Source organism: Suillus plorans, assembly GCF_016647745.1.
Source record: "Suillus plorans strain S12 chromosome Unknown HD556scaffold_18, whole genome shotgun sequence".
In the NCBI taxonomy this organism is placed as follows: Eukaryota; Fungi; Basidiomycota; class Agaricomycetes; order Boletales; family Suillaceae; genus Suillus; species Suillus plorans.
The window spans coordinates 430696-447050 of NW_024537402.1; the positions used below are offsets into that span (position 1 = coordinate 430696).

Below are 16355 nucleotides of genomic sequence, written 5' to 3' on the forward strand. Positions count from 1 at the left end.
TCAAACTGCGGGCACGACTCGTTGCCAACGGCCAGAGGCAGCAATTCGGTGTCGACTACTTCGACACGTTCGCGCCGACAGCCAACATGAGCACCATACGCACCGTGCTGACAATGGCGGCTCAGAACGACTGGGAGATCCACCAGGTCGATATAAAAAGTGCGTACCTGTATGCCAGTATCCAGGAGGAGATTTACATGCGCGCGCCACCCGGCTATCTCACGGAGAGTCAGTGAGGAAAGGTGTTGCGGCTGCGAAGGAGCTTACCTGGTTTGAAGCAGGCCGGTTTTGAGTGGGCTGAGGAGTTAGCGGGAGTCTTTGCGAAGATAGGATTCACCCGGTCCAAGGTGGACCAGGCAGTGTACTACAGGCGGGCACCGGGAGAACACGTCGTCATCACCGTTTCCGTGGACGACATGGCCGTCACCGCCAACAGCACCTCCCACATCACCCGTTTCAAGTCCCACCTCCGCGAATTCTTCGAAATCACGGACCTAAGCGAGCTAAGCTGGTTGTTAGGCCTAAAGGTAACACGAGACCGTGGTGCACGTACCTTGACCCTCTCGCAAAAAGCCTATGTCGACACGATCGTCGAACGCTTCTACATGGGAGACGCTAAGAGTGCGCAGACGCCAATGGAGCCAACACTTACCTTGTCCGTTGAGCAGGGACCTGCCACAGTGCAGGAGATCCAGGCCATGCGCGACGTGCCGTATCAGCGAGCCATTGGCTCGCTGATGTATGCAGCCACTAGCACCAGGCCTGATATAGCATTCCCCGTCGCGACGCTGTCGCAATTCATGCGCAATCCTGGTAGGCCCCACTGGGAGGCCACCAAAAGGGCGCTACAGTACCTCAAGGGAACGGGAGACTACGAGCTGACACTCGGTTCGACGGACGGCGGCCTTGAAGCCTTCGTGGATGCAGACTGGGCGTCCCAACCCCACCGACACTCGATGTCTGGGTATGTCGTTCTATTAAACGGGGGGCCAGTGGCATGGAGTGCCCGTAAGCAACCGCTGATCGCGCTATCCACGGCAGAGGCTGAGTATATCGCCCTGACCAGTGTGATACGCGAATTACTTTACCTTCAGTTGCTCATCGAAGAGCTCTACGACCCCGTCCCACATCCCATTCCCGTGTTCTGTGACAATCAAGCTGTGATAGCATTAGCATCCAATGGAAAGTTCCAGTCACGCACCAAGTACATCGACCTTCGATACCACTTCGTCCGCTCACACGTCAAGAACGGCACCTTCAAGTTATTCTACTGCCCCTCCGAGGACAACATCGCTGACGCCTTTACGAAGGCGCTCCCACGACCACGACTCCAGAAGTTGAGGATGCTGATGAGCGTGGCTTGCGCTCGAGGGGGAGTGTTGGAGTCCGAGGCCCAGGCCATATTGTAATATTCATACATTACTTACCCTACAGTAGTAGTAAAAGTGTAATACATTAATTGCTACATTGCATAGGTGTCCCTACAGCAGTAGCAAATGATGTATCACTGGTGAATCCAAGAGGGAAGCGTTTGTCTAGGCTATTCATGGTTCTCACGATCAATCTGTGGTTCTTTTTGATTGGTTCCTCCGTTCTTTTGGTTGTACCTTGGTTCTTCATATTTGTCAGCTGGTACTTTGATGTAATTCACACTTCTCTGTATTTGTCAGCCCCAACTTCCAGCACGCTGTGATATTTGTCAGCTGGTACTTAAATAGATTCATGCTTCTCTGTATTTGTCAGCCCTTCATGAACATTTGCAGTGCGATATAATTTTAATGCGCAGATATTGCCTTCTGTATATTTGTCAGCACCTGTACAGTTCTTCGGCAACTCGCGAAAGCACCAACTGCAGCGACCGACACGGTTAGCATTGAATATCATTTCCTCATCTCTGGATAAATTCGTTCTTTTTTCTTTGTTTTGTGCTGCGCAATATGTAGGATCGCTAGTCTGCTTTTATGCGGATGGTTCGCCAATGGCGCTATCTCAAGGTGCGTGCCATTTACTTATATTTTATTTTTGCCATGATCAAAAATTATCCCAGGCCTTCAGAAGATAGAGGCCAACTTTACCCGCATGTTGGTTAGAGCTTTCGGTGGAGCTTACGAGTTCCTTGGGTCCCGCACACTCACATGTTGACAGGCTAGGCCGGTCAATTTTTTTTAAAAAAGTATTCCAATATTAATTTTATTCCCGGCCTTCCAGAATCCTCCACCTCCCCTTCCGTTGTCCTCTCATCCTTCTCTCAATCGTTGGCGTTTTCACATTTTTCGGCGCGTTTCACTGAGGCGTTGGAGTGGGTAAACTTGGTCATTGTTGTTACGATGATGTAAGACTATGCTCTAAAGAGACTGATGACGACTAAGCTACCCTTAGTCCTTGCCTTCGGCTTCCCCTTGCCTCCTCTTGCCCTACTAACCCTCCTCCTTGCTCACCCACCCCTTGGGGGTGCCCCACTCCAGCGTTGTACGAGATGTTCTGTATGTAGTTTGTTGATGTATTTGGTGCTATTTGTCACCCGAATTCCATGGGGTCCTCCCGCCCTTGCTATTCCTGTATTACTGCGAGAGCGATGCCAGCGACTTAGAAATGCTTACAGGGTCCTTGTCTCACGCAAACAGCTGTAAGTGTGAAGCACCAAGACAATTCAAAATTCAATTTCACAATATGTATCATATACAATATATATTTAACCAATAGCGTTGGCAGCAGCCGCCCGAGTTGACTGGAATCGTTGACGTTTACTTCGACCCACAGTGGGAGTGTGTGACTCAACTACCTTGACACCTGCATGACCACCTCGGCTCTTTTTCTGACGCTTAGCAGGTGGTTCGATATCTATGTTGCTGGAATTCGGAGGGACAACTGAATCAGCTGGACTGGGAGTGATGACCACATTGGGTGTGGCAGAAGTAACTGGTGTGGTTTGGCTAGGCGTCATGGTAGCCACCATTCTGGCAGGGGTGATAGCTGCGGGAGCCGCTATGGCAGAGCTGGACATAGCGGGTTCAACCGTCCTGGTGGGGGTTGTGACTGGTATGGCGGGAGCCACTATAGCGGAGCTGGACATAGCGGGTTCAATTGTCCTGGTGGGGGTTGTGACTGGTATGGCGGGAGCCGCTATAGCGGAGCTGGACATAGCAGGTTCAATCGTCCTGGTGGGGGTTGTGACTGGTAGGGCGGGAGCCGCTATAGCGGAGCTGGACATAGCGGGTGTCATCGTCCTGGTGGGGGTGATGACTGGTATAGTGGAGATTGGCATGGCGGAAGCCGGTGTGGGAGAGCTCGTCTTGGAGGGAGTTGTAGCTGGTGTGGTGGAGCATGATACAGTGGGCGCAGAGGAAGTGGTTGGCGTGAGTGATGAGGACTCAAACTGATGACCAACATGAGCAGGCCCAGGGGAAGAGTGGCCGAACTGATAATGAATACGGGGAGGGGAACATAGCATCTCCGTCGCGGCACCCTGGGACTGCATGTCGTGTAAAGCATCCTCGAAAGAGTCAAGATTCGAATTCCCATCAAAAAACATGGAAATGGAGGGAGACGTGTCCTTTGCATATGGTAGAGGTGGAGGAGGGGAGGGAATGTACCCATCCGGCATAGGCAGAGTGGGCAAATCTGATTCGGAGCTGGTCTTGAAGCAGAAGACATCCGGATCAGGCCGCAAAGAAGGGATGTTTGGTGCCAATAAATTGTCCATTGTGGGAATATCGTCTGGAGCGGCGGAAAAGCGGAGTAGATCTTCACCCTCCAGACACTTGGCTGCCATTTCTTTCTGAAGAGTAGCCTCAGCTAAGCATTGTCAGCGCAATATAGAGAAATTGAACATAGAAAAACTTATGAAAAACATGAGAAACGAATTCATAGTAGGGTACCATGACATTGTCGTTAACTTTGCGAACGCCTGGTTGAAGCGATTGCCTAGCTTCGTTGATCCTACATGCAAGCTACTGACATCGATCGCGCCTTCGTTTGATGGGTCAGGCCCACCGAGCAGGACACTGAAAGTCCATCCTGTAGCCTCGTGGAGCTCTCCGAAGAACGTCGACAGAATTTCCGTAAGTCTCGGTACAATTCTGTCTTAAATCAGTGAAGTGTACAACGCAAAGAGAAGGACACTTACTCTTCAGTGGTTATGTCGGGTGGTTCTTTCCCCTTCGCTGCCTCAAGTCTTGCTTCCCTCATCTCTCTGGCAAGTTGCGATATTTCTTCCTTCACGTCGGCAGACTCGCTCTCCCAGCATTGCGCAACATGTTTGTGAATTACGCGAAGGTTTGCCTTCTTCGGTTCGGGGGGATTCGATTGTTCTTTCATGGCGTTAAGCTCATCTTTTATGCAAGGTTGGACTCGAGATGCATAATATTTCTTGGCGTAGACTTCGCTTTCTTTAAGGAGCCGTGTTCGGGATGTCGTGGGGCCTTTGACGATACTCTTGAGAAGTTTGTTGACAACGGAATTACCGGCACCGTTTGCTTTGCGCGCAGCTTTAGAATGACCATTGTCATTGCGCAATTTGACTATCAAACGCTGAACACAGGGTAAGTTCACAAATAACGCGTGTAAAAGCAGAAAACCAACCGTCTGAACTGCCGTCCTGATTTCAGCCTCCTGCGTCAACTGTTCTGGTGTCAGCGGCTGATCCATAGGGACAGCTGGATTCAGGGAAGCCCTTGGAGGCCACTGCTCCTCCCATTTTTCAAAGAATGGTGGCCAAAAGTTAGAGTAGTTGCCTTTTTTTTGACATTCAAGGTACTCGTCACGATATGTCAAGAGAAAAGATTGTTGGTCGGCAGTGAGCCAGGTACGTGGTGCCATCTGATATTGAATATTGAGCGTCATATTTTTATCTATAATTAATGACATACCTTTGAGCTCGTGATCGCCAAGTAGATGCTTAGACGCCTACAATGCACATTCGAGCGTGTATTCAAGTCGAGTTCAGACCCTTCCGTTTGTCTGTAGTCATGTTTTTTTTGACTGCGCTTGGCGCGGGACTTTCGATGGGATGGACATTGTACGAAGCGCGATCGAAGTGGAAGCCTAACATAGAAGTGCCTGGGATGGAAGGTGGCAGCACTTCGGCCTATAGTGACTAAGTGAGTACTCAGATCATACCAACAGTGAGTTTTTATGATACTCACCTGTATATACTGCCATGTTATGCCTGAGCACAAGTGTGGAATGTTGAACGTTCGAACATCAACGTTAACTCGCCCACACGTGAGAGACCGACCTGGATGAGTCAAACTTAGTAATGCAAGCGTCACTCGATCAATAAGGTCCTTACATGCTATGACAATGCTATGAAATGGTATCTTCTAGTTCATTCAGCAAATCGGCTGAAGTATGTATACTACCAGCAGTTCAGCGCTGCTAGCCCCTGCTTGACCTGCATAAATAATGTGAGTTTAGTTCACTGTAAAGCGTTCAAAATGAGTTTGAGTGTTAATGCGGTCCTACCATGATCGTGATTATCAGTGCTACAGGTCGAATTCAAGCTATTAAGGTCTGACAGATAATGTCCAACCTACTCCCCTACTCCAACGATCATTACCAGTCATTTGCCCATGTCTCACTACAATGAATAATGTAAGTTCACTCACTCCAGACGCACCTTGAGCCTTTAATACTATTGAATATTGAATTGCAATAGGTCAAATCTGTTAAGGTCTGACCAATAATGCGCAACTTAAACTGCGGTGAACATTTAGTGGTCACTCAGTCTCACAACGAGAAGACACATAAGTATCATCCTGTTGAGTATCATCTGAATCGTGCATGGCACTCACAACTAATTGTATCTATAGCATAGTTACTCAGTGCCATGAGCCAACATGTGCATTGAGGTTCACGATTAATACGGTCCGACGAATCGAAGCTTCTAAAGGTCACTCTTTGGTTTCCTCTTCTTTTCTCCTTACCAGACGCTTCACCATCCCTCACAGCTACCCTATGGCCCCTCCAATCAAACACAAAACTGCTGCCGCTAAGCTCAAAGCTTCAAGGGAAAAGTGTTCTCGGTACTATGCCAGGTGTGTAACTTCTGTTTTGTTAGCCCCCCAGTACCCCAAATGCTGATAAAAGACACAGGTGCCACGAATCGATTCTTGCGAAAAGGAGGGAGAAATACCACGCCGCCAAAAAGCATCAAGAAGACGAAGACGGCAAAGACGGCAGCGATGATGATCACGAGGAATCATTGTAAGTGCTAAATTTTAATGTTGTAGACGTGCTTATAGTATTGATATTAGAGAGACATTGGCCGAGTGCATTGCAGTAGTCAAATACGCCAAGGACGACTTCGTGCAATATATTCAACGATCTCCGCAAACATTCACCATAGGCGTCTTCGCCGAATACACTAAATCTATCCCCGATGCTCCTGGAAGCCATGGAGACAGAGAAATTTTCCAGCGTGCCATATCAAGCATCGAGGAGTTCCTTGCCAGGGGTACTCAAGGCCAGGATGGCATCCTTCAATTATGCGGGGTCTGTGACGAGTGGCGCGCGCTGCAGACCAAGTCTGCCGGAGTATGAAGGATACTATTGCGATGGTAGAAGATATTTACTGTCACGCGCTTCGTGATGGAGATGGGGAGTTAGCAGTAGTTCATTTGCTTGAAGGGTTCCTCTACCAGAACTACAGATAATATTAAATACTGACTATTGCTCTCGAAGTCTTCAAGCGGAGAGATACTCGTGCACTGGACGACTATGCAGATTCCTTCTGACAGCAACTAACATAATACATGCTCTGAATCACTACATGCTACAGTTACAATACCTGCATGGCATCACCACGGTCTATCGCGCTCCTCATGATGCTCATACCCTTCTCGATACTGTCCACCTTGTGAAAGATACCGTGGGAGACACCAAGCACTTTCGGACCAGTAGCATCCCTGCAATGAAGAAATTAGTATCAGAACACGGAACACGAAATTAAGAAGTTCACCAGCCTGAAAAGACGCCGATGTGTCGACCTCTGGAGATACAATAGAAGGGTGGCTCGGCATCGGCGGCGGGCACATTGAAGTATGTTCCACAGTAAAAATGCAATAGGGAGTCATCTGCAAGTGCTGCGGCCGCAGCGGCCACATCCTCGTCATCAGAGCCATTGTATTCGTCAAACTCGACCAAGATGGTGGTAGGGCCTGTGGGAGCGGCGGCAGTAGGAGCCGGGGAAGTAGGAACAGTAGGAGCAGCCATGGTAGGGGTGGAGGGAGCAGGAATGGGAACTTCCATACTGGTCACAGTAACAGCAGGTGAATTACCGGAGACCACGGGGGGAACAGGTAGTGGTGTCTCAGTGGTACCTACAATGTCGCCAAAGATATGTTAGTCATGGTAGTGTCAAGGAATGAAATGGAAGTGATTCACCATCAGGCGCGTCAATACCCAATCCCCTGGACAACGTGTCCCTATCTTCAAGGGAGAGACATCGCAGGAATTCGATAAGTCCGTCCAATCGGACAGACACCATTGTGTCTAGCTGACTGGATGAATGAGAGTTTTGGGTCATGACTTTGTGTTGTGGGTGATGTATCACTAGCACTCACCACAAGAGAATTTATCTAACTCCTAGAGGACCGCTAGGGACGGGGATTTACGATATAGAGGACCGCTAGGGACGGGGATTTACGATATGGAGGATCATTTGGGACTTCAAGAATCATAGCAGAGCCGCCGAGTTGCAGACTCTCGCAGACAAGAATAAACTAGTGAGTATTCTGAGGGAATTTCCCACAGTGACTGCTGACTAAGGTGGGCAAGCTCGACGATCTAGTGCCATTGTCCCTCATGATGAGGTTGCCTACTACTAAGTTTGGTCGACATCCCCGTCCCAGTACCAGAACCATCTCTGTGGTTCTTTCCCTGTTTTGCTCTTCTCGTGACTCAGTTTACGTCGGGCCATCCAAAACATGTGGCCTTTGATGTTCTATGGGGAAGGTGAGTATCTGTGCATGTTACATGGAGCGCTTACTTATTGCACGAAGGATCAGTATCTCCGCCATGAGCTTGGCACGCATGCTATCGCTCAACCAAATGCGAGCGTTCGATCCTGGCCACAACTTCTCGTGAAGCGGCCACACTCTATTGAAGTCAAAGAACATGGTCACCATGAACGCCCGGGTTTCCTCTGAGTTAGGAGCCCACTGCATATATCTTGGTATGTGATCGTTCAACCAAACCTTTTGAGCAGGCGTGAAAATTGGCCCGCTGCTGGGACTTTCATTATATCTGACTATATATGAACGCGCTTGCCGGGACACATGTGAGGAAGGCTGAGGACCGTCTAATTGTTTTCGTTTAGATGTCAATTAACAATACCGCAATCACAATTGCTCACTTGGGGAGGGCCGCACACGATGACCGGAAGGGGGAGGTCGTCAGTCGACAAGGGGCGATTCTCAGTCGATGAAGCTTGCATGAGGTGGGTACTAAAGAAGGGGGACCGTAGGAAGAGGGACTGTCCTTTTTTTTGGGATTCGCCAATTCCAAACGCGGAATTGTATTACTACCCGTGGAGTGTGACACTGACGCATTGAACTACAGTACGCATGCGTCGTCGTCGCGCCCCCAAGAGGCAGGCAATTGAACGTGAGCCCTTTGTCCCTCACTCCGCCAACCTCCAACGTCCCCTTGTACGAATTCGCGCAGCAGAGATCACAACCGACGGTAGCACACGGTTGCACACAAGCTACATTGAAGGAAAACTTCCTCACGATTTGCCTACTAACAACACGCATTTCATAGATGATGAGGTCGGGTATGCTGGTGACCTGGGCTTTGATTCTGGATCCATCATGGAAGATATCCCCTGTGATGCTCCTTTGGGCAAACGCAAACGCTTTGCAGCGGTGAGTAGTTTCTTTTTGTTTTTTGAGTCATGGTTACTCAGTAAACTCAAGGATGCACCCTTACTGGCCTGGATCCCAGAACGCCAAGACTTTGTTGATGAAATGATGCGTCTCAACGGGCGTGGATCAGAGGGCATCGGTTGTCAGTGCGGTGAGGTATCACCTCAATTCCGATGTTGCGACTGTTTTGGTGTTCAAATGTTCTGCCGTGCATGCACGCTCAGAAACCATGCTTATCTCCCTTTGCATAGGGTCGAGGTATGTCTCACACTTTAGCACTGGTGTCTTGCTGATCATATTTAGATGTGGAATGGGTCTTTCTTTCAACGCATCACACTTAAAAGCCTTGGAGTTCGCATCCAACTTGGCCATAACTCTGGCGACAAGTGTTACAACCCAGTTCCTTCTACTGGTGATGACTTTATTGTCATTGGACTAGATGGTATCCACGAGATCGCGCTGGACTTCTGTGGCTGCGCCTCAGCTCAGGTCTGGTACAAACAGCTACTACGCGTGCGGTGGTACCCTGCAACCATCTCAGAGCCTCGAACCGTGGCAACATTCACGGTTCTGCAAAATTTCCACCTTTTATCCTTCGAGAGCAAAGTTTCAGCATATGAATTTTATCATTCGCTTGCAAGACGTACCGACAATTCTGGCTTATCAAAGATCAAGGTGAGTATCATTTCCTCGTCTCTGGATCTATCTAACTACAATATGAAGGATCGCTACTCTGCTTTTATGCGAATGGTTCGCCAATGGCGCAATCTCAAGCAACTGGGCCGTGCAGGAAGGGGTCACGATCCCGCTGGAGTGGACGCTACAGCCGAAGGGGAGCTAGCAGTCCTGTGCCCCGCATGCCCACATCCTGGGAAGAATTTACCGCCAGACTGGGAGGAAGAGCCGCTCTTCGTTAGGTAAGATATCGGTTCATACTTTCGTCTTGAAGCTCACAGATTCTTACAGGTGGAAATATGCATTATTTGTGGCGATCGACGCAAATTTTCGGCTGAAGCGAAAGGCAGTGTCCTGTGACACTACCGATCCCAGCCTCAATCTCGGATGTGGTTATTTTGTCCGGGACAGTGCGTACAAGTCGTACCTTGCGGACCGAGCCGCAGAAAGACAAGAGGTAAGTAAGACCATTGTAGTGATTTTTCAATATCTCACTCTGTTTTTTAATGTAGTGAAGCACCTGCGTCAGCCATAACGCAGTCAATGCTGCCGATGTAAAATCTTCCCGGGGGCTAGCAGCCACGGGTGTTGGAACAATCGACTGTGCAAGACACGATATGAAACTTCCGAACGGCGTTGGAGACCTCCAGAAGGGGGAACGGTACGTACGGCACTGTCATATCTCTGTCTCCCAACCGCGACTGATGAAATTTGATTTTAGTTATATCAACATGGATTACATCGTATGTTCTGTGCTCCTCGCACTCACTATGACTATGATCAATATATCATATGATATCGCCTGCCAGTGACACAAGAAGCTATGGAATCGAATGGAGTCAATGCCGGAACATCTTCGCCTGCCTAGCGAATGCTCACTTATTCGATTCTTTGTCCCGAAATTTCACATCCAGGCTCACATTGAGAAGTGTCGAACTAATTTCTCATTCAATTGGTCGAGATACGTTGGCCGAACTGATGGCGAAGCACCCGAGCGTGGTTGGTCGAACATCAACCGAGTTGCATCAAGTACAAAAGAGATGGGGCCAGGAACGCGTCGAGATACCCTCGACGATCACTTTGGAGACTGGAATTGGAAAAAGGTCACGGTGTTAGGTGCGGTCCTCTTTTTTATGCACTTGCTAGTATTGACATGAAACTTTTAGGGCGAACAATGCTGAAGAAGATGGTTGAAGCTGTCAAGTGGGCGAGAGAGCATTCGGAAGCTCTCGCGGAGCTGGAGAAGACCATCCAGCCCGCTCTCATTGCTCAATGGAAGGCGGAAGTTGAAGCCTGGGAGGAGGACAACTCTTGTCCTAATTCCTTTGAAAGCCGCTTCTCTCGTAAGTGCTTTTGTCCATTGCTTAGTTGCTATTCTGAAAAACAGTAGCGGTCACACAGGCAGCTGTACGATTAGAACTCGCCGAGCTCGAAGCCCAGGAACTCCAAGCTGGGATTAACGTCTCACTTCACACTGATGTTTCCCCGAGCGGTTTAATTACGTTGGGTATAGATCTCGAAGATCAACAGTGCGTCTGGCTCTCTGCTTTCTTACTGCGTTGTTCTCATGAAAACACAGAGCACGTTTGAGATCGAAGTTTGCTGATGTCTCCCTCCACGACACTGACAAGCAAAAGGCAATGCTGCAGACCCAGGTCACCTCCCTCCAGCGACGACTCGAGGCCTGGGCTCGCATCCGGGAATTATATATGCCAGCTGTTTGTCAACTGCGCCATCAATCATCCGAAGCTACTGAGAGGGTGGAGGAACTGAAACCGCAAGACTTCGAGCTGTGGCTCCCATCACAGCTCCCAACTGAGACGCCTACAGACCAGAAGCTTGCTGGGTACGAGTGGGACTTGCGCTATGCACAAGCTCTTGACGCCCTCGACGATGTTCGCTCACACCTTCGCCTTCGATCCCACATTTATATGTACAAGGATAAGAACATTCGTGGTCAAGCGGGCTCCACCCGCGCGAAAAAAATTATTGACTCTGTCGAGTCGCGGAAACAAGCCAGCGTCCTCAAGTATAGACGTGCGCGGAATGCCCTGTTATCCCTTACGAGCCGTCTTGAGAGGTGTGGGTGGGAGACTGTTGTGCGCCCACTTTTGAATAGTGATGTCAGACCTATGGGCGACATGGAGCGACAAGGGACCGGGACTATTTCCTGGATCTGGTTAGAATCACATGCTGACAACAGTTGTACAGAGAACGAACGGGTGCAGGATTGTGAGTGTATCTCTGTCAAAATTTACATTTACTTGTATCTCATCCAGTATGACAGGTGTTCGCTTGGAGTGGTGCAAGGCTCGTGCTCGTAAGCACCGGTGGTCAGAGGAGGTAGAGCTGTTGTTAGAGGAGATGAGGCGTGTGTTAGTGTTTTTGAAATGGCAAGCGGCCTGGTGGAAGGGGCGCGAGACACTCCGGATGGTCGACTCGATGCCCACACAAGAAGGACTGACGGCGTATGCGTGCCGCCAGTCTGCATTGCGCGATTCGCTGACCGCCTCATTTCAAAGCTTATGGAGTGGGGTACCTGCCCTGATCACTGATGGGTTGGATATCATGGAGAGTGGAGAGGCGGATGGCCCTACCATAGATGCTCCTCCTCCGCAGTCACAGATGTTTTATAATTAGCGTGATAATGTAATCATTGAGGGGCAATAATAGTGTGATTAATGTGAGGGGCAAATGATGGGCAAGAAGTCTGGAGATGCACCCAGATCGCAGGCAATAGATCTTGATCATACAAACTTGTTGTAGACATAGATCTCGATCATATAGGCTTGGCGCAGACAGTAGGGGGGCTACGGTCATAGTAGAATGATGTATCACTCGGAGCTACAGATACTAGCAATTAATGTATAACAGTTTCGCTACAGCAGTAGCAAGTAATACATCAATACTACAGCTACAGGTGCGAGGCCGAAAGATCCGAGTCGAGGGAAGCCGAAGGATCCGAGATAGGTACGAGGGGGAGATGATAGGTACGAGCTCAAGCCGAAACGGACATAGGCGAGCGATGCATGACATCGGCTCGCGTCCTAGAATATTTTCAGTCTCTCTTTTATATATTCAAGTTCCTGACGCACTCACTATAAGACCAGTAGCAGTATCGTATATGCATCTCAGTTTCGTCCAAGACACTGAGATGTACGTTCTAAAAAGTCACCTAGAGTTTTATCATGTCTAACGTTAGCTGTAGCTTTTGTCGTTCTAGGTAGACGCACCGTTAATAGAGTTTCGTTCAAGACACTGAGATCTTTCTCGTTCTAGTTCTAGACTCCTCGTTGTTCCCGCGCTCGTCATAAACGCCTTTAGTCATCTCAATGACCAGTCTGAAGTTGTCAGCTTTACGCGGCGTGTCATACAGTCTTGTATCACCTTTCTTCGCATGTTCAAATGTTAAACAATACGTGATAAGTCGTGTAAGGCCACATGTGCGGCAGAGCCCGCTACTTTCTTTCGATTATCTTGCTTCATAGATTGTTTGTACTATATATTGATACTGTTGTGCTTTTGAAGATGTAAAACAAAGTTACACCGCAAGTGCCAGTTTGCGGTACGTCTGAATCGGAATTTCACGAAGTCCGAGTGAACTTCAATGCATCACAGTAACTGTAGAAAGAATAAGCTAATATTATGAGTACAGCCAGTAAACCTGAATCGGAACAAGTGGATTGAAGGTGTATTGCACAGGGGTTGTTGGGCAGCGTCGGTGACCGTTACATACTACGCGGTCTCTCAACCTCAGAAAAGGATTCAGAGTTTCGACTCATGACATAGCTAGTGTATGTTCGGCAGCCGTAAAATTTTCAATGCTGGTATTGATCCAATATAGAGAGCAAGTAGATAGCAAAATTACATCAAAAATATCAATCGCTTAGTATTGCCTGTACAACGTTCGCAACTCTCAGCTGCCGGAGGTCTGTATATGTCTTTTGAAAGCAGTCAGAATGGGGGCTATGTGTGAGTGGGAGAGATAAAAACCAACCTGGCCACATCCGACAAAAATAATTGGCTGGCCTGTCACATATGTCATCGAGAGCGCTGCACCAACCTATGCAGGAATGTTAGATGTCATTGCCGCAGCAAGCAAACCACGCACCTTGTCATCCACTGTGTCCCATTTGGTCACTAGCATGCCATCGATGCCACGCCCCTTGCCCGAGCCGGATGCAGACGAAAAGTCACGAAGGGCGCGGTCGAACTTAGTAAGCTGGTCGACGGCCTCGTTGCCAACGAGCGCCTCGCCGACAAAGATTATTTTGTCTGGGTTATTTGCGGAGACAAGCTGTGGAGTTCATTAGCGGAGTTCCAAGAAGTTTCCACGGGCGTATCATACCTTGGCAAGTGCACGCATGAGAGGCTAGCCGGAAATGATCCATCAGGATTGTGACAATGATAGTACCAGGTTGCATACCTCGTTGTCTTGCATGCGCCCAGCTGTGTCGATTAAGACCACATCAAAGTCATTATCTTTGGCTGGGTGCGGATTCGTGAGTTAAGAATGCACTTCGAAATATGGAAATTCCTTACCATATGCGATGGCTTCTTTAGCGATGCCCGCAGCATCCTTCCCGTACCCTTTCTCATAAAGTTCAACACGGCCTTTGCTATTCGTTGCGCCGTTGACGCCAAGCATAGAAAGATTGCGCACATGTACGCGAAGCTGTTCGACCGCACCGCTCCTACACGGTTGTTCAGAATAAGTGCAACTAGTATTACTAACCAGACACCCTTACCGGAAAGTGTCACAGGCTGCAATGAGCACTCGCATACCATTCTGGATGAGCCAGAAACAGACTTTTGACAAGTTTGTGCTCTTTCCTACGCCGTTCACGCCCACAAAAGTAATGCTATAAGGCATCCTTTGTTGAGCGGAAGGTAGGGGAGAAGAAAGTTTAGTCCTGATTGACAATAACAGGTCTGTTGAGGTCTTGGGCGTTAGAATACGCGTGAGCGAAGAGGACAGTGCCGTCCGAACAGCGTTGCTGGTGGCTGAATCTACGTCAGGATAGTTAAGGATACGAAACACGACATACTTTGGAATCCTCCCACTTTCTTCCCCACAAGACTCTCTCCGACACCTTCGCAGACCTTGTCTGCAATTTCCATGGCGACATTTTTCTTCATAAGGTGTTGTTTCATCCCCTCCAATACAGGCTTCAAATCCTGTTCGGTTAAAACTTTGGAGCCTGTCAAACGCGAGAACAATGAACTCAGAGCGCCCAATGAGCCTGTTGGCTGCTTTGCAGCCTCGTTCTTCAAAGCACGAGTGATAGCGCCATTCGCCTCGTCGTCCTTTCCACCAAAGTCCCAATCTTTTACTTCATAAAAGCCATCCCTTGTCCTAGTTCCGAGAGAAGCCTTGTCTACAAGGGCTTGCAGGTCGTGCGATAAATGACCACTTGTGCTGGAGTCAGGCTTGTCGATGCTAAAGTCCAAAGAGGCCATTTCTGTTTCCGACGGGGCCGATTCACCCCATTTCCGCTGCGCCTTCCCTTTCGCCCTTTTGCTCGTTGACTCGGAGCTGTATGACATAAAACATTGGTTTGAATTATAATGATCTGTACACTTACTCTGAAGTTGGCATGCTGTCCCGGCCACTTTCCGAGTCCACTCTCGTCGCACCTCGTCCTCCCCTCCGGCCACCCCGGCCACGCAGTCTATTCTTGAGTGCTTGTACATTCCGAGCTATCTGTTGCTCATCTTGCACTGCAATCGACGATTCGGAGGGAACTGAAGGCCGTTCATGTATATATCCGCAATGTATTAAATAGAAGACTCACCCGTACTGAGGTCATCGGAAGGAGGACTGGAGTCGGGCAGAGCTGGAGCCACTTGTCTATAGCGAGACTTCCGTTCCTGCAGGCTTAGTGTGAGTAAGTACGACGTATGTGCGAGAACAAGCACGCACCTGGGCAGCTTTGTCTTCAAATCCCTTCAAGAGCTTTTCGAAGACACCATCCCAGCCTTCAAATGCTTTTGCAAAGTTCCACGCCTTGGGAGAGTCGCGCGCAGCAGCTGACACGAGTTTCCCGCTTTTTATTGCGTGCAGCGAAGCAACGAAAGTAGCCAGGAATGGCTCGAATAGTTTTATAAACAGTGCTTTGAGAGCAGCTAGGAGATCATCCACATACGTTAGTTGAAGAATGCGGTGATATGCAACCTGCATTTCTGAATGTCAGTCGAGAGTTACTCCGGCAGCATGGACAGCGAACGTACCACAAAAATCAACTCCAGATCATTGAAGAATGTCCACTTCACTGCGTATCCGTCCTTCTCGTATTTCTCCTCGGCTGTCCGCCCTTCGATCAAGGCTTCACGTATGAGAGAATTTACGGGAGACGAAGGAGAAGAAGCCAAGTAAGATGCCTCTGGGGTAAAGGAGCGTGACCATAATACAATACCTCCTGCAACTGATGATGAGGTTCATCTGCTTCAAAACGATTATTAGACCGACCTTTGTGCGAGATTGAGCAATGGTCCAGCATGGTCGAAAGTAATGCCTACTTACTACGGACACCGCATCATAACTTCAATTGATTGCATAAGCAAAGTTTAGTCTTGGCGTGGGAAATTCACTTGTGCATCCATCGATGCATCGACGAGGAAGTTTGCGCCCCAACCTCGCCCAGCTCACTGCTCAACAGCAGCTAACTGGCTTCGACAACAGCCTGGAATATTCTGATCGGCGGGCCAATCCAAACGGCGGATAAGATGCAACTTGAAGTCGGTCTGTTTTTCGGCTTATAACTATAGCCTGCCTTTCTATCATGCTCATGCGAAATTCACCTCGTGCTTAGTATT

The 16355-nt window shown here is 48.9% G+C and overlaps 5 protein-coding genes across 5 annotated transcripts; 2 read left to right on the forward strand and 3 right to left on the reverse strand.

Moving 5' to 3' along the window:
• Positions 1–2692: 2692 nt before the first annotated feature.
• HD556DRAFT_1441436 (uncharacterized protein) lies at positions 2693–5160 on the reverse strand (the record flags this gene model as incomplete). Its single annotated transcript, XM_041306302.1, has 6 exons — positions 2693–3795; positions 3841–4079; positions 4127–4530; positions 4582–4818; positions 4869–5086; positions 5145–5160. 6 exons carry the CDS (start codon positions 5158–5160, stop codon positions 2693–2695), a joined length of 2217 nt encoding a protein of 738 aa, XP_041162094.1.
• A 795-nt stretch (positions 5161–5955) lies between these two features.
• HD556DRAFT_1441437 (uncharacterized protein) lies at positions 5956–6540 on the forward strand (the record flags this gene model as incomplete). Its single annotated transcript, XM_041306303.1, has 3 exons — positions 5956–6035; positions 6094–6204; positions 6255–6540. 3 exons carry the CDS (start codon positions 5956–5958, stop codon positions 6538–6540), a joined length of 477 nt encoding a protein of 158 aa, XP_041162095.1.
• A 238-nt stretch (positions 6541–6778) lies between these two features.
• HD556DRAFT_1441438 (uncharacterized protein) lies at positions 6779–7525 on the reverse strand (the record flags this gene model as incomplete). The annotated part of the gene is made up of 3 exons (XM_041306304.1): positions 6779–6905; positions 6959–7319; positions 7384–7525. The coding sequence occupies 3 exons, from the start codon at positions 7523–7525 to the stop codon at positions 6779–6781; spliced, it is 630 nt and encodes a 209-aa protein (XP_041162096.1).
• Positions 7526–8564: 1039 nt separating this feature from the next.
• Positions 8565–12179, forward strand: HD556DRAFT_1431306 (uncharacterized protein; the record flags this gene model as incomplete). Its single annotated transcript, XM_041304997.1, has 12 exons — positions 8565–8868; positions 8944–9122; positions 9168–9539; positions 9588–9781; positions 9831–9962; positions 10057–10200; positions 10261–10282; positions 10358–10655; positions 10706–10882; positions 10930–11068; positions 11119–11771; positions 11827–12179. 12 exons carry the CDS (start codon positions 8565–8567, stop codon positions 12177–12179), a joined length of 2967 nt encoding a protein of 988 aa, XP_041162097.1.
• A 1158-nt stretch (positions 12180–13337) lies between these two features.
• HD556DRAFT_1359524 (SRP54-type protein) lies at positions 13338–16069 on the reverse strand. Its single transcript, XM_041302579.1, has 13 exons — positions 16009–16069; positions 15771–15958; positions 15463–15714; positions 15335–15410; positions 15125–15284; positions 14588–15075; positions 14288–14543; positions 14082–14233; positions 13966–14027; positions 13888–13911; positions 13651–13836; positions 13537–13602; positions 13338–13480 (listed from the first exon to the last, which is right to left on the reverse strand). Exons 1-13 carry the CDS (start codon positions 16037–16039, stop codon positions 13418–13420), a joined length of 2004 nt encoding a protein of 667 aa, XP_041162098.1. The 5' UTR covers positions 16040–16069; the 3' UTR covers positions 13338–13417.
• Positions 16070–16355: the final 286 nt, after the last annotated feature.

What these genes read in the sequence shown, in the direction of transcription:
- HD556DRAFT_1359524 (XM_041302579.1), bottom strand. Translation starts at nt 16,039, where the DNA reads ATGCTGGACCATTGCTCAATCTCGCACAAAG. An exon ending in GAAAGTGGGAGGATTCCAAA is followed by an intron (nt 14,544 to 14,587) that starts GTATGTCGTGTT and finishes ACGTAGATTCAG; the next exon opens with CCACCAGCAACGCTGTTCGG. An exon ending in TTTTTGTCGGATGTGGCCAG is followed by an intron (nt 13,481 to 13,536) that starts GTTGGTTTTTAT and finishes TGCTTTCAAAAG; the next exon opens with ACATATACAGACCTCCGGCA.